The 25648-nt window shown below is 47.1% G+C and overlaps 1 protein-coding gene across 3 annotated transcripts in view; it reads right to left on the reverse strand.

Annotated features, from left to right (window-relative positions):
- LOC135911360 (solute carrier family 23 member 1-like) overlaps positions 1–25648 on the reverse strand; it is a 189421-nt gene that overhangs the window by 48098 nt on the left and 115675 nt on the right. For all 3 annotated transcript variants that reach the window (XM_065443600.1, XM_065443615.1, XM_065443607.1), the window contains exons 7-8: positions 23689–23870; positions 19737–19857 (exon numbers count right to left, since the gene is read on the reverse strand). In XM_065443600.1, the coding sequence (XP_065299672.1) occupies positions 19737–19857; positions 23689–23870 (303 nt within the window). The remainder of the gene's footprint in view (positions 1–19736; positions 19858–23688; positions 23871–25648) is intronic.

Raw genomic sequence — 25648 nt, forward strand, 5'->3', positions numbered from 1 at the left:
GATTGATGCTGTGGAAAAGCTGCTCCACCACGGAATCAAACCGCGTAAGAAAAAAGAACTGGTCCAGGAACTGCGCTCACGCGGAATGGCTGGAAGAATGCAACGTGCAGTGGATGAAGAGCGTACGAGCTTAGTAGATAGCCACTTCAGATCAACTGATAATTTCTTCGAGCTTGGACTCGATTACTTATGATCTATCCAGCAGCAGCGGCAGGAGCGTAACTGACGTACGAACGCGAATGCCTATTGAACTATTTTACGATGAAGGTGAAATATTTGCATGCTAATATAATCACTCACAGGAATTCCGCTGTGCTAGATAAATTATTTTGTTTTTAGGTCAGGCGACATCACTTACCACTGCAACATAATCAAAGATGTGCGAGCTGTTGTTATGCTGTATAACTGTTAAGATTTAAAGAATATTGGTGTCATGAATAGCTTTCAAATAGCTTGCCTACACGTGGACCGGTAGCGGCTGCAAGGCTGCGTACGTGTTAAGTGGCGGAAGTTTAAACATTCGGACGCGAAAACTAAACTCCTAACTGACAAGTAGATTATACTTGCGGATTGATAAGCGTGCGCAAGCTGCTCCGCCGTAAATTTGGCTTCATAGGAAAGAAAAGTTGTCTCCGCGTATAATACTGTGTTGCATGAAATACTTCAACAAAAAATACTCCTCCATACGGATAGTGAATCCCATGTGATCATCAGAAGGAGTTTGGGTACTCTTAAACATTTTTACCGAACTCGGCCGCCACCGCAAAAACTACAGGAAATTTTTCGACAGCAATAAGTGGCTACGTTGTAATTTAAAGAAGCATGCGCCGCTGATGCGCGTTGTCTGAAGCTCTACTCATTTGCAAGCAGGACATTTAAAATACTCCCGGTCAGCGATATACTAATGGCACATTCGAGTCACCGCTTCAGAGCGCTTTAAAAGCACCAGGAAAGTAATATAACACAGTCACTAGGCCTTACTACTAGCCTATAGGCGGTTTTGATGGCGATAGTGACGCTACAGGTTATCGCGTACTTGATCCGCTAAGCCACGTAGTACAGCTTTGAAAGCAGCTTTTCGCAACTTTCTTAGCAGGGTCAAAACGCTCTGAAACAATTAGTGGTATCATCATCACCATCATCATCATCATCATCATCGTCGTCGTCGTCGTCGTCGTCATCATTAGCATCATCATCATGTTTTATGTCCACTGCAGAATGAAGGCCCCTCACTGCGATCTCAATTACCACTGTTCTGCCTCAACCGATTCCAACTTTAGCGCCTGCGAATATCCTAATTTCATCGCTCCACCTTGTCTTCTGCCGTCCTCGACTATGTTTCCCTTCTCTTGGTACCCATTCTGTAACCCTAATGGTCCAACGGTTATCTAACCGGCGCATTACATGACCTGCCCAGCTCCATTTTTTCTCTTAATGTCAATTAGAATATCGGCTATACCCGTTTGCTCTCTGATCCAAACCGTTCTCTTTCTGCCTCTTAACGCTATGCCTAGCAATATTCGTTCCATCACTCTTTGCGCGCTCCTTAACTTGTTGTCAAGCTTCTTTGTCAGTCGCCAAGTCTCTGCCCCATATGTCAGCACTAGTAAAATGCACTGATTGTACACCTTCCTTTTCAATGATCATGGTAAGCTTCCAGTCAGGAGCTGACAATGTCTGCCGTATGTGATCCAGCCCATATTTATTCTTTTATGAATTTACTTCTCACGATCATGGTTCCCTGTGATTGACCTACGTAACCTAGACTCCTTCACAGACTGTAGAGGCTGCTTGGCGACCTTGAACTCTTGTTCCCTTGCCCGGCTATTCATCATTATCATTGTCTTCTGCATATTAATCTTCAACCCCACTCTCACACTCTCTCTGTTAAGGTACTCAATCATCTGTTGTAATTTGTCTGCATTGTTGCTGAATAGAACAATGTCATCGGCGAACCGAAGGTTGCTGAGATATTCGCTGTCGATCCATACTCCTAAGCCTTCCCAGTTTAATAGTTTGAATACTTCTTCCAAGCACGCAGTGAATAGCATTGGAGAGATTGTGTCTCCCTGTCTGACCCCTTTCTTTAAAGGTATCTTCCTGCTTTTTTCTTGTGTAGAATTAGAGTAGCTGTGGAACCTCCGTAGATATTTTCCAAGGTATTTACGTAAGCGGTCTGTACTCCTTGATTACGTGATGTCCCTATGGCTGCTGGTATCTCTGTTGAATCAAATACCTTTTCGTAATCAATGAAAACCATATAGAGAGGCTTATTGTACTCTGCGGATTTCTCGATTACTTGATTGATCACATGGATGTGATCCATTGTAGAGGATCCCTTCCTGAAGCCAGCCTGTTCCCTTGGTTGACTAAAGTCCAGTGTTGCCATTATTCTATTGGAGGTTATCTTGGTGAATATTTTATGTAATACTGGAAATAAGCTAATGGGTCTATATTTTTCAATTCTTTAACGTCTCACTTTTTGTGGATTAGTATAATATTTGCATTCTTCCAGTTTTCTGGGACCCTTGACGCCGATAGACACTTCGTATAGAGAGCCGCCAGTTTTTCAAGCATTATGTCTCCTCCACTTTTCATAAAATTGACTGCTATTCTATCTTCTCCTACCGCTTTTCCCCGTTTCATGTCTTGCAAGGCCCTTCTGTCCTCATCGCTAGTTATAGAAGGGGTCTCTGCAACCTGTTCATTACGGCTTCGAATGGAGGTATCGTGACTCCTCTGGGTATGGTACAGGTAACTATAGGATTCTTCCGCTGCTTTTACTATCCCTTCGAAACTGCTGGTGATATTACCCTAGCTTATCTTTCAGTGCATACATCATGATCTGCCCTTTGCCAAGTTTCTTTTGCACTGATTTCAGGCTGCGCTTATTTTTACGGCTTCTTCAGTCTTTCTCACGTTATAGTTTCGAATATAACTTATCTGCGCCTTGTTGATCAGTTTTGACAGTTCCGCGAATTACTTCTTATCTCTTGAGTTAGACACTTTCATTCCTTGTCATTCCATAAGAAATTAGGTGCATTAGTGCTTGGATGCTCTTACCGTGAGGTTTAGCGTTAAAAATTTCCGCCATGACGCAAGCAGTGGCACAGAGAGAGAGAGAGAGAGAAAACATTAATTATCATCAGTTTGGGCGACGTCCTCGCAGGGTGGAGCCCTTAGTTCAGGGCCCCATTGGCTCGCGCCCCTCCGCGTGCCCGCCGGATCAGCCGTCGCTGCTCTTGCGGGTCTGAACTGGTCAGCGCAGTCTCCCAGGAGGAAGGGGAAGGTGAAGGAATGGGAGAGTAGCCCGGAGGGTGTGGGCACTCCCAGGTGCAATGATATACTGTGGGTTTTGCTCCACAATAGGGACAGTATGAGGGATAGTGTGTGGGGTGGAAGAGGTGAAGATAAAAGAGGCAGGGAAATGAATTAGTTTGAAGCTTTCGCCACGCGACGGCATCTTCTCGATTAAGGGAATTATGGGGTGGAGGGAAGTGTCTCCTGGTGTCTCTGTAATATTGTAGAGTTTCAGTGTAGTTCATTGGGTCTGTCGATGCGTCGTCTGGGTTGGACAGCTCTTCCAATGGCGCCCGGTTAGCGGTCTTCTTGTTCAGTGCACGGAACACTATGTAGAACAGTTATTGTATGTCCAATTTGCTACATTTTGCGAACTAGTTCGTTCCAGCGCTGCAAGCTTGGCACCCTCTGCACGGCGCTTGTTCGTTTCAAAAAGCGGAGGATAAGGCCCGTTTTCTAAACTATCTGTGCCGCTGGGCTTGTCAGTGCAGCGACGAAGCAGCATTTAATTTCTTCGGCGTCATGGCAACCCATGGCGCTACAAGAAATATTAGAGTGCGGCTGAATGGATGAAATTGCGCCTTGAATCGGCAACGACTGAACCTATGTACACGAGAGAAGCCAGTATTTCTACGCAGCTCTCGAACGTTTCTCGAGACAAGCGCAAAAGGCACTTGAACTCGAATTTAAATAATCTGTTAGCACCTCTTCACTGTGTCGAGATATCTATTTTTTTTCCATCTCACCAGCTCATGCGCCAGCAGTTCATTTTTGTTACCAGAGTGCTTGCAAAGAGCCACTGCCCATCATTTTTGTTATGGCACGATGGCCGCGAATCTGACAAAAATGCCCATTCGCAATACAATCATAGCACACTCTGGTCATCGCCAGAAACAAAAAAGCGCGAGATGTGAACGTGGAAACAGAAGGCCTGCACCATATCGGCGACTTTGCCTTCGCGTCCGGAGGGCCCTATAGTGTCGCACTGCTGCCGTACTTCTTCAGTGGCGTTAGGATGGATAGTTGGGCGTGTTGGTTAAGCATGGTCTGAAGTGAAGGCGCTAAAACGACGGTTGATGAAGAAGGAACACGCACGCACGCACACACACGCACACATGCACACGCACGCACGCACACACACACACACGCACGCACACACGCACGCACACACGCACACACACACACACGCACGCACGCACGCACGCACGCACGCACGCACGCACGCACGCACGCACGCACGCACGCACGCACGCACACGCGCACGCACGCACGCGCGCACACACGCACGCACGCACGCACGCACGCACGCGCACACGCACGCACACGCGCACGCACGCACACACGCACACGCGCACGCACGCACGCACGCGCACGCACGCGCGCACGCACGCGCACGCACGCGCACGCACGCGCACACACGCGCACACACGCGCGCACACGCGCGCACACGCGCGCGCACACGCGCACGCGCACGCACGCGCGCACGCACGCACGCACACGCACGCGCACGCACGCGCACGCACGCACACGCACGCACGCACACGCACGCGCACGCACGCGCACGCACGCGCGCACGCACGCACGCGCACGCGCGCGCGCACGCACGCGCACGCGCACGCGCACGCGCACGCGCACGCACGCGCACGCGCACGCACGCGCACGCACGCGCGCACGCACGCACGCGCGCACGCACGCGCGCACGCACGCGCGCGCACGCACGCACGCGCACGCACGCGCGCACGCACGCGCACGCGCACGCGCACACGCACGCACACGCACACACACGCGCACACACACGCACACGCACACACACGCGCACACACACGCACACGCACACACACGCGCACACACACGCACACGCACACACACGCACGCACGCGCGCACGCACGCGCGCACGCACGCGCACGCGCACGCACGCACGCGCGCACGCACGCACGCGCACGCACGCACGCGCACGCACGCACGCGCACGCACGCACGCGCGCACGCACGCACGCGCGCGCACGCACGCGCGCGCACGCACGCACGCGCACGCACGCACGCGCGCACGCACGCACGCGCGCGCACGCACGCGCGCGCACGCACGCACGCGCACGCACGCACGCGCGCGCACGCACGCGCGCGCACGCACGCACGCGCACGCACGCACGCGCACGCACGCACGCGCGCGCACGCGCGCACGCGCACGCACGCGCGCACGCGCGCACGCGCACGCACGCGCGCGCACGCGCGCACGCGCACGCACGCGCGCACGCACGCACGCGCACGCACGCACGCGCACGCACGCACGCGCACGCACGCGCACGCGCGCGCACGCGCGCACGCGCACGCACGCGCGCACGCACGCACGCGCACGCACGCACGCGCACGCACGCACGCGCACGCACGCGCACGCACGCGCACGCGCACGCGCACGCACGCACGCGCACGCACGCGCACGCACGCGCGCACGCACGCACGCGCGCACGCACGCGCGCACGCGCGCGCGCACGCACGCGCGCACGCACGCGCGCACGCACGCGCGCACGCACGCACGCGCACGCACGCGCGCACGCACGCGCACGCGCACGCGCACACGCACGCACACGCACACACACGCGCACACACACGCACACGCACACACACGCGCACACACACGCACACGCACACACACGCGCACACACACGCACACGCACACACACGCACACGCACACACACGCGCACACACACGCACACGCACACACACGCGCACACACACGCACACGCACACACACCATGAACCGGCGGTCCATCGCCGGTTCATGGGGCTTAGCGCCATCTGTATATGGTGAGAACACTTCCGGCGGAAGAAAAAATAACGTGACGCCATGGCCGTTAAAAGCAGAAGTGACGTCATTTTGTTTTCGAAGGCGCGAAATTTGTTTTGTTGTTCTTCCTTTGGAGCTATATATTCAAATGCCCCGCCATTCGACTTGATGGGCGTTTCGAGCTTTCAGCGTGGAAAGCGATGCAGGAAAAGGCCAGCCGTACGGTTGTCGAAATTGCATCCCTGCGCAGAACATACTTTCTTTGGAGGCCGACGAAAGCTTTAGGTGTAGAGTGCTGATACTATTGTCGGATGCCAAGCCCGTCGGCCAGCGCAGTCGCACGAAAACAACTGCACAATTATCTGGCGGTCGTAACTCACTACTTTTGACTGAACAGATTAAGAAGCAATGAACCTACCCGCGTCACCAAATTCAGACAAACTTCGACAAGCAAGAAAGCACAAATTGTGAGGGGGGCGTATTTCAACAGGCGATATGAGTGCGCCTCTCTGCCCATTTAAATACGTGCATTGCACTGCGAGTGATAGTGGCGTCAACGACCCCTGTAGCGATGGGCACCGAAAAGAAATGCATTTATTAATAATAATACAATTAAACGTATTTTCCTAACTTATCACGAATACATAAAATTGACTAGGAATGTTATTTTAGTTGAATGAATCTAACTGTGTCTCGTTTGAATTAAAACACGCGTTTTTCTTTCCCAATGTTTGTTCCCTCCAATCATAGTCGTGCTTCAATCGCTGCTCCCATAACGCCCCATGCTGATGTCGGTGACAACCTGTACTGAGCCGCTTTTCGCCCGAAGCTTCGCGACCTATTTGAATCGACCTTGCTGTATTCGTGTGTGTTCCTTTTTCGTCCACCGTCGTTTTAGCGCCTTCACTTCAGATCTTCAGTGGCGCAGCACGAGCTTAAAACTGCGCGATGAACTTATAAAAAAAAGTGCAGGTGAATCGAATGGACCGTAAGTGAACTGGGCCAAGTTACGGCGAAAAACAATACGCTGCGCGTGCCTTTATCAGCGACTTTGATTGCCCCTCGTAACTGCTCGGCCACACGCTTGAACGAACACCCCACCCCGTCTCCAGCATTTAAGTTAACGTTTCGTTCAGTCGTCTCGAAATCTACCGTTTCGAGATTAAAGAGCGAGCTCTAACCGCAGTGTTCGAACTTTTTTTCACATCTGTGTAGCTTTCCAATTGACGCCGTACTTTCTTTAAGAATTTTTTTTTTGTCGTTGCTCGAAAATTCGCAAAATTTGGGAAGCCTTTATTCACTCGCTTATCTAAAATTTCGAATGCGTACTGAACAAGTTTTCGGCTTCGCAAACAGTACCGACCAAGTGATAGGCGGGGATGAGAGTGTAGAATCTTCCAGTCGTTTTGCAATAATGGTCTCTATGATCAGTTATTCGCGAACAGCAGCGCTTTTCCATACAAACAGCACCTGTTTACAACTCATGGCCGTTAAGGGGGCTGCCCTGCATATGGGCAAGTCAATAAGCGACTGGCGTTGTTCTGCTTGGGTCTCTTTCCTTCGGCACTACATGTGGGCGAAAGTTCACGAACGCTGTACTACGAGAGCGAGGAAGGGGGCAAAGTACGCTGAAATCACTCGTTCATTGAAACGAGACTATAACTTACTAACTACTCCATAGAGAGGTGACTGACGAGTTAAACCGTGAGAGAAACCACTGACGGTTTCATTTCTTCCTCCACAACTGTAAAAGCGATTGTGAGAGGCTTTGTGGAATCGCTTCGCTACCATATTGTTACCCTCCAGGACCGCTCGCAGCTGTAAGAAGTTCGCCAACTCAATTCTTCCTTTGTCTGAGCCCGTCCCTTCGGCTGCACTTTTTTACGCGAACAGCTCTATTTGGCTACCGGGAGCGTTAAGCGCTGGCCGCTCACGTTGCACCGAGAGAAAGGACAGCGCGTGAGCTATCTACCCAAGTCTCGGGCCGCGCTCGGCGACAAACGCGAACTTGTTCTGGGAGACGCACGCGCTGTCGCTCGAGAGCTTTCTGGGCCCGTATTCTGAAACGATCCCATTCCGGGAAACTATCGCCTTGGCCACGCCTCAACCAACGGCGCGCACTGATTGGCGGTTTTAGCGAAACCGGAAAATAAACAGCGCCATCTAGTAGCTCCGGCCAACGTTATTTTAACATAGTAGAGGTTCGATTGCGCAACGTTTGGACGACACACAAGAGAAACACACACCACCAGAGCGCTACATGCACTATCGTTTTATTCCCTTGTCAATGGGATAAATACAGGAAGATACTCGAGGGGGGGGGGGTAACGACAAAAAAAAATTGTTTTACAAACCGGAAAAATTGCTGAGCATGTGTGCAAAGGTTATCCCAGATACCACACACAAACGAGGCTGTGAAACACAACACAGAAAAAAGTTCGTCAACTGCACTAAGCGAATGGTACATTCTATTCCACTTCAGTGCGGCACAAAGTTAATTGAGAGGTTAAAGGAGCATGATTATAACGTTTCAAAAGCAGTCGCCGGACACCTTGGGATACATTGTAGAGATTGCGGATGTCGGCCATTCTTTACGTAATGCAAGATTGTGAGAAAAGGTGGCAGCCAAATGACGCGAGAGATAATCGAAGGCGCTAAGATTGCGCGTTTGGGAAGTACGTGCGTGAGCATGCCATCAGTATCACTTAGTGAAAAGGAAATAGATTTCCTCACGCGCTAATCTGAAATTTTGTATCCTGGTTCCTTTTTTGCGATGTCAAGTGGAGCACATATTATCACATGACAAAGCCGGCTTGGCATAGGTGGATGACCGCGTTTGAACAATTTTTTGTGGTCTTTGTCGTTACCTTCGTCTCCCCCCGCCCCCTCCCCGTGTACCTTCATGTATTTATTCCATTGACAAAGGAATAAAACGACAGTTGCAAGTAGCGCGCTGTGGTGTGTGCCTCTATTCTGTGTGTGTCGTCCAAATGTTGTGCAATCGAACCTCTAATATGCTATACCAACACGCCCAGTATTCAACCTTGTCATTTTAACGTCATGCTGTCTATGGGTGCTCTCGACATATATTGAATAAATGAACATGTCTTTGGTGTGTTTTGGCGTTCGGTTGGTGGTGGAGTGTAGTATATAGAGATAAGATAGGGGGTAGTTTACAGTAGCCTTTTTGGTGGCGTCTTACACGCGTTATTTCGCGGCGATATTTGTTGATTCATGTAAAATAATACACTTAACACTTATGTATTGAATTTATTTTACCTAAAGAGGCCGTAACCAACCATAGTCAGTGCGCAGAACCCGTACTGCGGTCACTACACTCGAAAACAACACACCCGAGCTGCTCTGCACTCGCACGGTGCGCTCTCTCATGCGACGTGAAGCGTTCGACAGAACGTGTTGGTAGCGCACGCTGACGTGACAAGCAAGCAGTCGCTTGATTTATTGAACGCGACTATCGCGGAAGGCGAACGTTTCAGAATACGGCCCCTGGGTGTCGCTCTGTCGCGTTTCTCCAACACCTGCTCTGACGGTTGCAGGGCGCGTTCATCCCCGTAGCCCGCTGCGCGCCTATTGCGCAGATACACCGTTTCATCGTGTTGGCTCACCGCACTTTTGCAGCATTCCTTCGGCCCACACCTTCGGCATCCGCACAGTCCCAATTTTGCATGTAGACTCAAGATAAATACGGACACTGCGTATGTAGGGGCAGTAATTGCCTCACAAAATTTATTTGGCGGGCCTACCCTAGCTATGCTTGCCGCCACGAGACAGACGCCACCCGTGGACCGTTTGCTGCCGCAAGAGTGAGCGGATCGTTCTGCGAAACCAACTTCCCACACTTGTGAGAACACCTCTCGCTTTGCCCCGCACGTAAAAAAAAAAAAAAGAAGCGCTCATCGGGATCATATCAAGGCTTTGTTTATTCTCAAAATCATTCTTTCTTGTAATAATTCAATATATCTGCTACTAGCTAACATGCTAGAGACTGACAATTTACACATAGTGCTCCGGTTGGTTGCGCGGGCAGCTACACCTCAAATAACCACAAACAACAAATGAAAGTGACTTCCCACGAAGCCTGTTCCCATATATAGTCTCGAATTCAATGTTACGGTTTGCAACAGTACGTGCAGAAGGGACCGCTATGACGTTTCACTCGTCTAAGTACTGCAGCGCGCTCTAAAGAAGAAGAACTGGAGCACGTCCGCATAACGCTCTGACCGTAAGCTTTTGACGCTGACATTATACCTGCAGTACTTGATGCATTCGTCGTCTACAATCGGAGTGAGAAGGTTGCGGGGCGCAGAATCTGCAAGCATATGGATAATTGAGCAGTCAGCCTACAAAGCATGGAATTCAGGGCTTTAACTTTTTCTATCCTCACCCTATAACTGTTCATAAGGAAAGACGCCTTCTAATCGTGATTTCAGACATATGGTTTCAGAAGGTGACCATCCAATAGTAAGCAGCACTTAAGAATCAAGAAGCTTTGTGAATTCGTTCGTCCCTAGGTTTGCATCCTGCACTATTATGTGTTGCGATGTTTTGCTGGCAGTATGGCACAAACGCCGCGGTATTTCAGCTTTATCCCGGAATCCGCGCTTGGTGAACGTTTGACACCGATAGCATACGGCACACGTATGGACGACAGCGCACCGAGGACATAATACAGGTATTGTGTGAGCGTACTCTAACAGGCTGTAATTAGCTTATCGAGGTGCTTTCATCGTCTTCTGTATTTGTACAGATGGTGCGACAAGATTGAGCACATTGTAAAAAGAAAAGGGAATAAATGAGCGCAGGTAACGCGGAGAGTTACCCTGTGCTCTAGAAATGTACAATAAGAGGGTCGATGCTGGAATTATTGGTACGGATGCATTGGCACAAACTACCTGACAAGACGAGGCACAAGTTACGGGACATGGGACGCTCGTGTGCAACTTTTTTAACCTTGTGTCCCGTCTTGTCGCGCAGTTTGTGCCAGTGCATCCGTACCAAATAGTCCGACTATCGACCCTAACAAAGTTCCTTATGTTTCTATGCTCTCTCGTGTTTCCCTTTCCAGCTTTCTGTTATAAACGTTACTGGCTCATTACATTTCACACAACCGGCTTCCTGTAGAGACAACCTCTCCATATGTAACAAAATATTCTATAGCTCCTCCTAAGTCAGTATCTCGTTTCCTACCCATCTGTGTGGGGGCAGAACTACGGCCTGACCTTCCTGCATTTCATCTCCCTTAGTGCTCTCTCAACTTTTTCTTGTCCTGCACACATACTTAACGTGTGTACACGCATCTAATAGGCTAACCATGTGCCTCTTTGGGTTTTTAGCGCATTGGAAAGCTTGCAGATAGCGCGAACGCACGTGCCCGATCCATTATCCTCCTCCGTCCTTCGTTTCTCTCCTTGCTCCGTTTTCATCTTGAACCAATACCAACTTGCACAGCGTACAACTTTTATTTGCAGACGGTAGTTTGTATAGGAGGAACTCATTTATAGCAGTCTTTGCAAGAGAGGCTGCATTGTATGTTTGGACGATCACTGTTTTATCCTACATAACTTTAATTTCAAGCACAGAGAAAGAACAGCAATGGGGCCCGACATTGTTATAGCACAATAGAATCGCACACGCATATTTCGAGTGTAAGACCTGTAGTGCAAAAAAGAATAATGCAGCGGTGGAAATGAATACTTCAAGAATGTTTACAGTTCGTCCGTCAGCTAATATAACAGGCCGTATTGGCCCGAACAAGCGAAGGAACTGAGATTTTCAAGGAGGATGTTATATCATTTTTCACTGTTTACTTATTTAAAAAAAAGAAAAGAACCCTTCAAAGGCATCAGTGCTAGACACCGAGATTCTTTAATGGGAAGACCAGCGCAAGTGATGTATCGAGTCTTAAGATGGCCATTTGAACATAAGATTGTTAGCAAAGCAATGCAGGTCGGTTTTAAGTGAAAGTAGAGAAAGCAATGACTTGCCGTCGGCTGATTGCTATCGTGGACAATCCGCAAGTTCCCTCTGCCTGTCGAGCGAACACCTCCTGCGAGCTACCTTATGCCTTTTTGGCCTCTTAAACGCGCGATAACATGTTTCAGGCAATTAATGCGGACTAATACTAGTTGTGGAGATGGTCATTTCAGGCTGATGGAAACGATTATGTTTATCACTAACTGGCTACAGCAACATGCTACTAAAATAGATTTCATGCAGACAAAGAGACAAGCAGCAGCCTCGCGGGCTGTGTCCGGCGCACCGAAGCAGCTCTAATGTTGTAGCCCTCAGTGAAAAATCCCGGAGCTCAATGCTTTCTTGTAGAAACGTGCAATAAAACGCACAGTGACATCTCATTCACAGCCGCGAAGAAACCGTAAAGTTGCTTCTTCGATGATTTCATTTAGTGCGACGCAGAGTGCTCATTGCGAAAGTTATTATTTCTGTATTTTTGCTCCCTTACCCTTCTGCCATTGCAGGGTAGTAAACCAGAAGTGTATCTTCCTATTACGCTCCTTGCCTTTCCAGCTTCTTATATATATATATATATATATATATATATATATATATATATATATATATAAGAAGCTGGAAAGGCAAGGAGCGTAATAGGAAGATATCTTCCTATTACGCTCCTTGCCTTTCCAGCTTCTTATATATATATATATATATATATATATATATATATATATATATATATATATATATATATATATATATCTTTTTTAATTGTGAAAAGAAAAATTTAGCGTTAGGACACGTTCTGGAAGGCAGAATTCAAGTAACCTGCACTATGTTAGAGTTAGTCGTTACCCGGTGTACGCGAGACTAGAAGCGTGGCGAAGAATTTTATGGCACGAATTTCAGTCCGTTGTGTCATATTGCATCAGTATCTACGTCCCCTTGAAAACTAAGAAAACTCATAAACATAACCCCTGGATAACTTGGACCGTTATTCATGCAAAAAGGAAAGTTCGCCGAATCAGAAGAAACAAAAAATCCCATCCCTCACAACGAACTGCTCAACAATTAACTTACGCCGTGGACGATTTCAAAACAAAAATTAAGAAGGCGAAATCACACAATTTTACAAACACACTTCCTAACTTTATAAAGAATGCTCCCGAAAAATTCTGGCGTTATTTAAACCCTAAAAAACAAGATGAAAGACCGACATCTGCGGATAACAAAAACGCTGCGACCTCTTTGAATAATATATTTCTGCACTATTTTTACATCTGATAACGGAAAACTACCAGGAATAACCTCCGGCACTGGTGTGAAGATGGAGCTATTAATTATAACAGAAACAGGAGTACTAAATCTTTTACTAAATCTCGACACAAAAAAAGGACCAGGGCCAGATAACATCCCTAACATTTTCCTTCATCGATATGCCGAGTGGATGGCAAAATTCCTAATCCTGCTTTTTAACGAATCACTATCCACCTGCATCCTTCCTACGGAATGGAAAACTGCCAGAATAACACCAATACACAAATCAGGAAATAAATCTGATCCTTCAAACTACAGACCCATATCATTAACCAGTACAGTAGGCAAGGTATTAGAACATATAATTTTGAAACACGTAAATGCTTATCTAGAAGTAAATGATATCTTAACCCCTTGTCAGCACGGCTTTCGTAAAGGCGTTTCTACTATTACGCAATTAATTGAATTAACACATGGCATATCCAAGAGCATTGATAACCAGAAACAAATAGACCTCATATTTTTAGACTTTTCGAAGGCATTTCACCGCGTGTCACACACTAAACTTCTTGCAAAACTAGAACTAACTTTGGGAGCGGCCCTATCCTTGATTGGATCTTAGTAATCACACACAATTCGTCGAAATTAACAACGAGAGGTCCGTGACAACTAACGTTACATCAGGAGTACCCCAAGGAAGTGTCTTAGCCCCAATATTATTCTTAATCTTTATTAATGACTTATGAGCATATGTTTCACAGAATATCAAACTTTTTGCAGATGACTGCGTTCTTTTCCAGGAAATTAACTGCCTTGATGACCATAGAACAATTAATAACGCCATAACAGCAGTTTCCCAGTGGTGCAAGGACTGGCAGATGGATATCAATATCAAAAAGTACTTTCTATTATCTATAACCAGAAAAAAAAACATACATCAGCCTTCCAGTACACCCTTAACAACATTCCTCTTGCATCTGTTCATGAGCATAAGTACCTTGGTGTGACACTAACATTTGACTTCAGGTGGGATTCTCACGTTAACAATATCAGATCAACCGCAATAAGACAGCTATTCTTCATTAACAGACGCCTTAAACTAGCACCATCTGAAACAAAGTTACTCGCATATAAAACACTTATAAGACCGGTTCTAGAGTACACCAACACCGTTTGGTTCCCGTTTACTAACAAGCTGAATAAAAAACTTGAAGGGGTACAGCGAATAGCGCTGAGATGCATATATAATAAACACTCCATTACCGACTCACCAACAGCATTACTGAAACGGGCAGAACTTCTAACCATGCATAACAGAGCCAAGCTTGCTAGACTAAAAATCATATATCAGTTAATACACAATCAACTTAAACTGCCTATTATAAAATACATATCAACGTCCTCGAATAGATTAACTCGTCATAAACACACACACACATTAAGCGAATTTTCATTCCGCACTGATATTTGCAAATACTCATTTTTTCCAAGGGCGACACGCGAATGGAATAATTTTAACACAAATATCACTGACAGCTCATCCTTAGATACGTTTGGTACCCTGATTGCGGATCAACTATACGCATTGCAGCAATAATTCTTCTCATTATTTGCGTAGTTCCTTCTTACCTTTTTATTTTAACGGTGTTTGTGCTTGACTATAATTACGGCAATGATGCAATACATTTCTTTTCTTGTTGGCATTATTGTAACCTTGATTGTCGCGTGACTGTTATTACCTCAATACTGACCCTGTAACTGGTTTCTGTAACTGCAATTATTGTTGTCATAACCTCTCCGTTCTATTTATTCTCTTGTATAATCACGTAATGAAATTGTTATATGCCAAAGTTTTTTATTGTATAAGATTTAGTAAATAACAGCTTATACCATGTTCCTATGTATCACATACAGCCCTTCCTGTTACAATCTCTGATAGGATTCACAGTATCAATAAATTAAATGAAATGAATGAATGAAAAGAGTTGCTGGTGAGCTGATATCCGTTGCGCGTGATGCAACCGGCAATAACGATTCGAACGCATTGTCTAGGTGGGAGAGGCCGGGGATTGTGGGGAGAGGGGTGGTTGACGGCCGTTTCTGATTCGCGAAGAAGCGAAATAAGCTCATCGACCAGTTCCGGTAGCATGGCCGCATGCTATTTATGGCGTTATTTATTCCAATAGGACTGTCTAGATGCTGGATACGCGTAGGAAGGGCATTCTAGTTATTCGGGTGAAAACTGCCTCGGCTCGTTTAGGGCGCTAATTTATGGCCTTTCACAGAATAACGACGTGGGAGGCGGTCCGCAGCGAGTGCTTTCTTTCCAGGCACCGGAAGGGTTTGCTGTGTGAGCCCAAATCTACCATTCCGGTGGCCTCGTTATTCTATCTCTGCCCGCTGCAAAGTTATGATGACCACTGTGGTGGGAGATAGGGCACAATATAGGCAATGAAGCACGCGTCTTCTTATCAGCGTTCTGTCTGCTGAGGTTTGCCAATCGCGCGGGGGAATTCATGAAAACGGAGACCCGATGTAACCACAGCTGCGCGAGTAACATGGGTAGCGCTGGCATGCCGAAGGGAAGCTGTTCAGCGGTCGGTTTTCCTGTGTTCGCCTGTTGTGCAGCTGTCTACAATATCCATCCACATTCCTCAATTTCGCGCGTTGTCCTCGAATATTCTCTCTCAATCGGCCCAATACGTCCAAGTATAATTTAAGAATAACAGTGTGTCCAGGAAGAACAAACTTCCGCAGCACAATTCCACAAACACCGAAGAAAAAAAGGGAGTGGCGAGGGGGGGGGGGGGTAGGGGTGACGATGAGCATCGTTTTTAGACAAGCCCACTCGTCGCTTTTTCTTTCTTGCTTGCTTGCTTTTGTCTTTTTTTTTTGTAATGAAGAAGTCTTCAATTTACTCGAAACGTTTTTTTGGTTTTGCGGTCATACCCATAGCACCAAGTTTCGTCGCCCTTGACGATCTTCCAAAAAAGGTTTGGCTCACATTGGACATGATTTTTTTTTTTGTAATCTTCGCGATGGGCAAAGTGTTCTCTATGAGCAGGTGGGCAATAAATTTGGTACCGACAGGAATGATGCCCAAATGAAACTCTCGAAATCCGCTCACAGGAGCCACAACTCGTGCCAGCAGCTTCTGAAACCTTGTCAGTTGGATAGCGACGACATTCGTCGTTGCTTTTTTTTTTACGTTTTCAACAATCTCGTTCAAGGTCGGCCGACACGAGGGTGGTTTTTGACGCCCATTTTTGTTCATGAAATCACCAAAATCATTCAAAAACTCGTGTGCGGCTGAGTGACTCCTCTATAAACGTAACTTGAAGCATTTGAAGTTTTTCTATTGTTTTTTTTTTCGTAGAACGATAAAAATCACAAGAAGATTCGCTCTCTGTTACCAGCAAGACGTCACGACTTGGCAAAAGTACACCGGGAGAACAGTGGGAATGAATGCCACAACAAACCCGTAAGGCATTCTGTTGTAGCATCGGCTTGACTACTCGCTTGTAATGTGTCCAGCTACACCCACCTAGAGTGAGAACGTAGCAACAGAATTACAAAGAGCTCCATAAAACCAACGCGTTCTTTTAAGGGTTTGGGGTGTTCTCTTCGTACTACAGATGGCTTAGACACGCAGCAGAACTCGTGCTCTTCTGTAAATATGTTTTCGCAGTACACCCAAGGCCCGTATATAAAGTATCACCTAAACCCTACTAAAAGTTATGTCCGTTGAGCGCCTGTCGCCACTGTAACTCAGTCAGTGGCTGGCTCTGGTGCTGTTTCGCCTACAGGCCGACGCTATAGGAAAATTCCTGTAGGTCTCACGCCAGCTATAGGCACCTTGAGCTGAAACTTTGCGCAGTTGACAGCTGCGTCAGAACACGCGGCGTATGACGAGCGATGGAAGCAAAACGGGAGGGAGGCGGTAAACATTCGCTGTGACATCTTTGATCGCTTATTACCAGTCAATGGTGTCCGAGATCTGAGAATGTCCAAGTGCGCATGCGCAGCATGGCTCGGCGTGCTTGCGATAGAAGTGCGAGCATTCTCGAGCTTATTCTCGGCAAATATCGGTGCGTAACATTCACAAGAAATGAAGCGTGAGTTTTTGTGAATATCTTGCAGCGAGCACCGACGCCGCAACGCGGGGAAGCTATGGTCGGCGTTCTCGGCGCAAGCTGCAAAAGAAGAGAAAAATAAAGATGGGCAGCGCGTGTTCGAGGCACAAGCGCGGTGCACGGAGTTCGGTTCTAGAACCCTGCTGCGCTGATCCTCTTGTTCTGGCGCTCCGCTGCGACCCCCCGGTTCCCTACGATGTCGTTTTCTTTGCGTCCCTAGCAGCTGGTGTCGGCGACGCTCAGGTGCTGAATGAGAGCGTTCTTGCGCCTTCTGGCCGGTCCAAGCTGCCTATAGAGGGTAGCTAATTCTGTCGCTGTATTTGTAGCGCGTTGCAAGTAGAAATGTGAAAAGAGGCGCATAAACGCAGTGGGAATGACAGAGTTCCAAAGGGGTCCGCAAGCAAACAACATTAAAGTTAGCGGAAGCAGCGTGCCCACGTGAGAAGTTTTCTTCTCCAGCGTGGCATGACAAAACTAAGAGCATTACACGATCAATATCCTCATCATCCGCGCTTTGTTTATTGTACTGTGTTCAAGCACCGATGCGGCAGCACATGATAATCTGTACGGAAGTAATGAAAGGCTTGGGATTTGGCATGCAGTAACAACGAATAAGTTGCCATAAGCTGCTCTTCTGCCACTCTTATCGCTTCCGTTCAAACCTAGAAGCATCGCAGTTTTATTGTTATTATTTGTTTCTTATTGCATAGGCTTTCCTACTTCGCTTTAAAGGCGTTTTTAGTTTTGTTTTCTAAAGAGCTCAATACTACTGGGTACCACACACTCATCGAAGTAATTTTACTCTCTAAAATAAAGAATGAAAAATCAAAAACGCTTAAAAACACGAGCTCCTTAACGCTATCGCGTTAATATTCTTATCTCTGTCCCATCACCTGAAATCACTCGGTGACGCTACTTTTGCGCTGGTCATGTTTGGCAGTACGTCCGAAGATTACCGCAGTTTTACGCTTCCCGACTAAGCTTTGTGTGCCTGAGTACAAACTTACGCGTAAACCCCTTCCTTACGATCAAATACAGGATGCAGATCTTGCTTTTGCCATGTGACGCCTCTTAACTATCAAATATAGCTCCAAAGAAGCGTACAAAGCCGAAAGCTTTAACAGCGATAGCGTCTCCTCTACGTATTGCACGCGCTTTCGATTCAGTGGACGACAACAGCTGCAAATACAGGGCAGAACGTGAAGCAAACGAGTTATCGATGCTTTAATGCTTCAATCATTTCGTCAAAAACTGCTTGTGCTTAAAGCGTCAGCCTCGTAGTGCTGTCCAGACTTCACCCAGTATCAGAGGCGACCATTTATCCTTTGGTGCCTTCAATGCTCACACCATCAGGAATATGCTATAGCATCGCGATTGTTATATCGGGTATTCTCAGTTTTGATTTCCCTTTTTCTTTACTTAGTCCTACAAATCATATCGCGTTGATTCTTTGCGCCTATAGTCAATGCCGCGTATCTAGAATGCGAATTTTAATTTTCTTCATATTTCTCTTCTTGTTTCATTTAGTTTTTTTTTGCATTCCACTTGAGACTAATAAATGTTTTAACATAGGCTTGACAACACTGGAGGCTTCTATATTTAACCTCTTATCGCTGATATCAGCCAGTTGTAGCAGCATAATGCATGAAATTCGCATTTACCGGACACATATGAGCGTGAAGTACACGTATATCAGACACTGCAGCATGATCTGATAAACTGGTTTTCTCAGTTTCATTCGTATGATTTAATTTATTCGCATAAACAATGCCGAAATAGCTCTGCGCATGGCATAAGTATGTTGGCTTCGAGACTTGAATGAGCTCAGCTCCCGAACATTCCTAACCCAGTGGAAGCAAAAGTGACGAACAAAAAACAAACAAACAAAAACGACCAAAGACAGACGGACAGACAGACAAACGAACAAACAAATAGAAAAACAAACAAAAAACCGACAGAAGAACGAACGAACAAGAAAGCAAGCAATGAAACAAACAAACAAAAAACAATGGACAGACGGGCGGATGGGCGTTATCTTCCATTTTTGTGGCAACACATACTTTCACTTTTCTCTTCATTATGTCCTTAAATGAAAGCCAGAAACCAAATGATGCCACTATCGATGCTGTCCAGCGACAGCTGCTGCTCACTGGGACACACGACGATCTGGCCACGCGTATATTGGTGAGAGCATAGCGAAATAAGAGCCAAGAATGTCTCTCTTTAAAAACATACATTCACTTTGTATCGTTTTTAAAAACCGAGATAAGGAGTTTCAACTTACCGGGAAAAGCTTAAAGATGGCGAAATGTCTCACGAAGAAGCCTTTGCCGCGCTCCCAGCCAGGAACAGGAATTGTGACGTTTTGAAAATATTGCGAAAAGATCGTCATGAGTATGATGCTCCTGTTAAAGAAGAAGAAAAATAATTGTAGTTTCTTACAGGAAAAAATTATGGGGTTTTACGTGCCAAAACCACTTTCTGATTATGAGGCACGCCGTAGTGGAGCACCGAGCACCTTAATCTAAGTACACGGGTGTTTTCGCATTTCGCCTCCATCGAAATGCGGGCCGCCCTTTGGTACAGGAGAATTTATACTTTTAACAATTGTTATTTGTGTGTACAAGCAGTTAAAGGCTAATTTTTCTTATAAACTTGTTAAGCTTTGAAATATGTCACAATACTCTGGCCTGCGATCATTTTAGGACACCAGTAAAATGAAACGAAAATAAATAGTGAGGCTGGGGAGTGTCAGTGACAAAACAGTCTGGTCATTTTTTTCCCCATAAATGCTATTTTTGGGATCCGCTTTATAGTGGCGACCTTAAGTGTTTTAAATTAGAACACTAGTCAGGAAATAACCATTTCTTGAGCGAAGTGAAATCAAATCAGATCACCAAGTCTCGATCAACGCAAAGCGTGTTGCTGAGCACGGTCGGGCACGGTGGCACCCTGCTCGTGATGAGGCTTGACACAATATCGTCGGTTTTTGGCAGCGACCGTTCTAAATTTATGTTTGCTTGAGCAAATCTGCCGTACGGCCTTTTCGATCAAGCAAATATATATTTAGAAGGTTCGCTGCTCAAATCCGACGATTTTGTGTGGAGCAGTACACAATGCTTCGCTCGAAGACGCAAGGATATTGTTTCAAAGCGAGGTCTTATAATACGTTCCACGGCCCTATAACGTAAAACTATTCCAATCTCTTTTTATTCGCATCTCTGATGTCAAATTTACGTAACCTCCGACGCACGCATAGGGCGGCGGCCCGAAGCGCTTTCTGAGCAGCCCAATCAAACTCTCTCCTTTTATAGGAGGTCACTTTTGTTTGCTTTCAAAACTAACTTATCTTATCTGGCTGAAGAGAGGCGAGGAGCGCGCTCAACTGGAGAGGATGTCGAAGGGGCCGAGCCAGCGCAGTGAAAATAACCGCATGAACCGAGTGGTGCCGGCGTCTGCGATTGGTCCGCTTCCCATTAGCTTGCGATGGCTGGTCGAAGATCGCGATGGCGTGTAACGGAGGGTAAAGCGGGAGACACACGGTCCTATTCGAAGTCAGAGACGGCGTCCGGCGCGCCGGAACAGCAGCCGGGATCGGGGTGTTTTGCCGTGCGGAAGCACTCGATCGGACGCCCGATGTGCTACAAACCAGGCAAGTTTTCATAACCACACCATCGTTTTGCCGCAGCCAATGACAGCGTCACTGGCATGTGACGTTCTCTGACGTTCCCTCCATAGAGGCGATACCAGCGGGCCAATTTCTCCCCGCTTTTCTTTTCTTGTTCTTGCCGGCTAAAATTTGTCTCCGAAATGAAATAATGAACTGTTCAGTAAAATTATCTGGAACGTGTTGCTGTTCTGCAAAACAGCGCCTACTACACTAGCGCTAAGCTGCTGGCGATATAGAGAGACGTGATACGCTGGCATTTTGCACGTAGACAGCACACACCGACCGTAGCACAACGATCGTCTGAGCGAGGCTACTCGCTTGGCTTGCTCTACCTTGCACGTTTGCCCTTCACATCGACGGCGTCGAGTAAACCAAGTGTATTTAATCACGGCTCACCTAAGTGTACAGTTGTAATCGTGTTGGAAAAAATAAGCGCTCTCCGACGAGCGCTGGCTGGATCGCAAGCGCCGGCGGCAGCGGCGTCGCCGAGCAAGGCCTACCGGCCCTATCGCTGGCTCTCAGTGCATCGGTCAGTGGACAACGCGCCGTTGTGAAGTGTTTTGTCAATCACACAGGAGTAACTTTATTAACAGTGTTCGCGTAAAGCGAAGCAGCGTTGTGCAAAGTTGTCTATATTGTATTTCTCGACGTGGATATGAAATCTTTCGAGCGTACACGCTGCAGGGGCCCTGGATTTAGGCAGAGCTTGCGCGTTGCTGGCTCGTTTGGATACAGGTAACTTGTGCCCCGAATCGCTGTATGCGGCATGCCGGAGCAAGCAGCCCCGCGAGTCGCATCGGACGCCGAATCTTACCGTGCCTCTCCTGCACAAGAATGCCGCCAGAACGGATCCTCAGCAAGGAACAGTTGGCAGAGTGATGGCGTATACGTGCCGAAAGGGCTCCGTAACACTATACTGCCCCGCAAAACATTTGCTCTGAGGCAAGTGTGAATAGCCAGTGCCTAAACGATCGGTGGGCAGCCATCTCCTATTCCTTTCGGAACGGAGAAGTCTCTGGCTATTCAGAAAAAAAATCAGTTTTGTTCGGCATACTAAGGCATCTTTAATGCGTACACACCACTTTGACGCGGTGAGTTTTCGCAGTTTCGGACGTCGCGTGACAGACATGCGAAGTGAGCCCAGCCCGAAAACTTTTGACCAGTAGCAGAGGGCTAGTGGCCAAAAAGAACCGAATCAGAAATATTTTGTTTGGTTTTGTTCGGTCAATTCATGCATAATTAGTGTGTATACACATCATGTCAGATGGCGAGCTGTCGCGGTTTTTAGCGACGTCGTGTGGCAGACAGGTGAATTAGAGGAGGGGGGGGGGCGGGGGGGGGGGGGGCGTTGGCCCGAAGAGTTTTGACCAGTCGTGGTGGGCTGATTGCACAATTGGAATATAATAGTTTGGAATAGCTTTATGTTATAGCACCCCATTTTTGCAATCAGTTCTTCACAATCGTCAAAAATTTTCGGGCCACCCGCATTTGGCCTGTCTGTCCCGTGACTTCACGAAAATCGTGAAAACTTCCCATTTGCTATAACGTGTTACGCTGATTTTGCATGACTAGACGGAACAAAAGAAAAATAATTATTTCCGATTCTATGCTTTTTTCGCCGTTAGTCCCGCTGTTGTTCAAAAGATTAGGGCTGCGCCCACTTTACCTGTCACTCACGCGACGTCACAAAACCGTAAAAACGCACTACGTCCGAGTGACATTAGGCATTAAAGGCGCATTAATATGAAAAAAAAACTAAGTTATTTTTTTCGGTATAGCTGGAGACTGCCCCGTTTCAAAAGGACCTCTAAGATGCTATACCAACAGGCCCAGTCTTCCACCTTGGCAATGGACTATTGCTGTCCGGCGATCACTCAGGCACTGACTACTCGTTGTTGCCGGAGAGAACGTTTTTGCGTAAATAAAAATTTGTGCATGGCAGTAGAACGTTGCAGAGCCCTTTCTACTCGTACATGACATCGCTCTATGCACTCTTCTTCGGTAAGGACCCGTTTTAGGCGGAATTTTTATCCTTCCGCTGCTTGCCACCGCGATTTTTGACAAGCCACCGCATCCTAAATAAGGGGAAGAAGGCCAATCGCAGACGCCGGCACCACCCTCTTTATCCGGTTACCTACTTTCTTTGCACTAGCTTTGCCCCACCGAAAACCTCCCATCTTCCGCGTGTTCTTCACCTTTTGTCAGCCAATTAAATAAGAGGACGCAGTCAAAGTAAGCAATGCTATTCGCTTTGAAAGCAAACAAAAGTTACCTCCTATAAACGAGGAGAGCGTTTGAGGGGGCTGTGCGAACAACGCTGCAGGTCACCGCCCTATGTTTACGTCGGCGGTCATTAAATTTCAGGTCAGAAGATTGGAATAACAACATGTTGGGATAGTTTTACGTTATAGGGCCCCAGGTTTTTTTTTCTTTTTTTGCGTGTGTGGACCCCGCATGTGTCTGTACGTGCGCTCGCGGGTCGGTGTAGTGGACACTGCGGTCGACCAGTCACAGCAGAATGCACGTTCGTGTTTGAGAGCGGCAGAAGGACAAGTGGGCACTCAACATGAACGAGGCGCCCCAGTTGCCGGCGCTCAGCCGAGCGGCTTCCTCGAAGAGCGACAGGCCGACCAGCGCGATGCAGGGTGCGATGCCCAGCGGGGTCACCCATCGGAGCAGAAAACCCACGATGCCCGTGAAGCCCAGCAGCACCTCGAACGCCGCTGACGCAATGATGGCACCGGAGATCTGCACAAGAACGACGTAGCACCTGAGCATCCGCGTCAATGGACGTTTAACGTTCGCGTCCGCTGAGCAATATTATTAATCCAAACGCGAAGCGCTTAGACAAAGAAAGAAAGAAAGAAAGAAGGAAAGAAAAGAAGAAAGAAAGAGAAAGAAAGAAAGAAAGAAAGAAAGAAAGAAAGAAAGAAAGAAAGAAAGAAAGAAAGAAAGAAAGAAAGAAAGAAAGAAAGAAAGAAAGAAATGCAGCTGTTTACACGTTACGCAGAACAAGGCACCCCTGGACGAACTCGAGAAACGAAATAGAAGAACGATGGTGAAAACGGATTTATTTACAGGGATGACCACGAGGCCTATGAACAGAAGGGGGGAAATTATCGCATGTCTGATATCAGGGAGTGTAAATTGAGTTCCGGTGCCCTGCAGAAGAAATGATAATTCCCTGGGACCTTCATTCATGAGTACTATTCGACGATCACAATTACGGTGCAACAAGAAGGTTCATAGTAATGTGCGTTGTTGGGCGAGTTGGTACATATTTTTAGAATAGGAACAAGCACAAAATTTAACGCGGACGAGGGAATGCACAGAAGGAAGGTTCAGCTTGCAGGGGCTCCTCATTTCATCCTCACCATTCTCCCCACCTCCTCACAGTCTACTTTGCTACGCCTCTGTGAACGTTACCAAGGTTGTCCTCCATGTCGTTTTTCATGCGTAAAAAGTCGGATCCAGAGTGCCGAGACAGGCGACGCAGATCGCGGCTGCTTCTCAGTGCAATGAACGATGGAGACACAGCAAACCACCTAACAAAATCCTCACACAAAGTGAATGAATAATCGGGCGCATAAATACATAGGTATATACTCGCAAAGTGACACGAACCCATATTTTAGGTCATTTACCTCAATCCGTTCAATGTTTTTAAAGGGAAAGTGGGCGAGTAAATGGGGACCCATTTAGTCGCGCTTTTCTTGCCCGAGGAAAAGCAAACAAGAAACAAACAGTTTAAATAAATTCACTTTTTCGGACCTCACGTACTTCTAACTGCATGGCGAAACCGCACATGGCAAGGTGTGCAGAAAAAGGGAAATTTAAAAACACACTACTGCTCTTCGCTGATGTGAACGCTTCCCGCAGTTTTGGGAACATTGAGTTAGCTATACGCAACGCAGCAATAGAAATTTAACTAAGGTACAGAAAGAAAGAGCGGCACAGAAGAAAACCGCACTGGCACACAGAAGGAAGGCATGTAAAGCTTGACAAAATACACTTTGCAGTAACACTCTAAAAAAGGCAAAAAAATTACCCAAATAATCTTAGCAGCTCCTCGGAAATACAGTACGTATTTACCGCTTTCCTAGCAACAGGTGGTGGAGTGACAATATGATTAGTTAATGTTACTAGCTCCTAATGCTACAACATGCAAGCATTGTAGCTAAAAAGAGTTCAACACCTTGATCACCTGTCTAGATAAATTCAAACGGCAGCAGTGTTTTTATTCGTGTACAATTGACGTGTGCTACAGCTACAATGCGTTTGCTATGCGTTTTGAAAAGACTCATCGAAACTCGGTGAGCGCTTTGTTATATACAGTTACTAGGGAAAGATCCGATGGTGAATCTGAGAATGGTAATCGTCACTAAAAGAAAGAAGACAAAAGCCGCGGCGCGTACACGAAGATGTGCATGTCACCTCTACAAATGGTCACTGCGGCCAGTCAATCCTGGAAATTAAAGTAATGCGTGCGTAAATTTTCACGTGGGTGGCGAATAAGGCTATGGCTT

The sequence above is a fragment of the Dermacentor albipictus genome, chromosome 1 (assembly GCF_038994185.2).
Source record: "Dermacentor albipictus isolate Rhodes 1998 colony chromosome 1, USDA_Dalb.pri_finalv2, whole genome shotgun sequence".
Taxonomy (NCBI): domain Eukaryota; kingdom Metazoa; phylum Arthropoda; class Arachnida; order Ixodida; family Ixodidae; genus Dermacentor; species Dermacentor albipictus.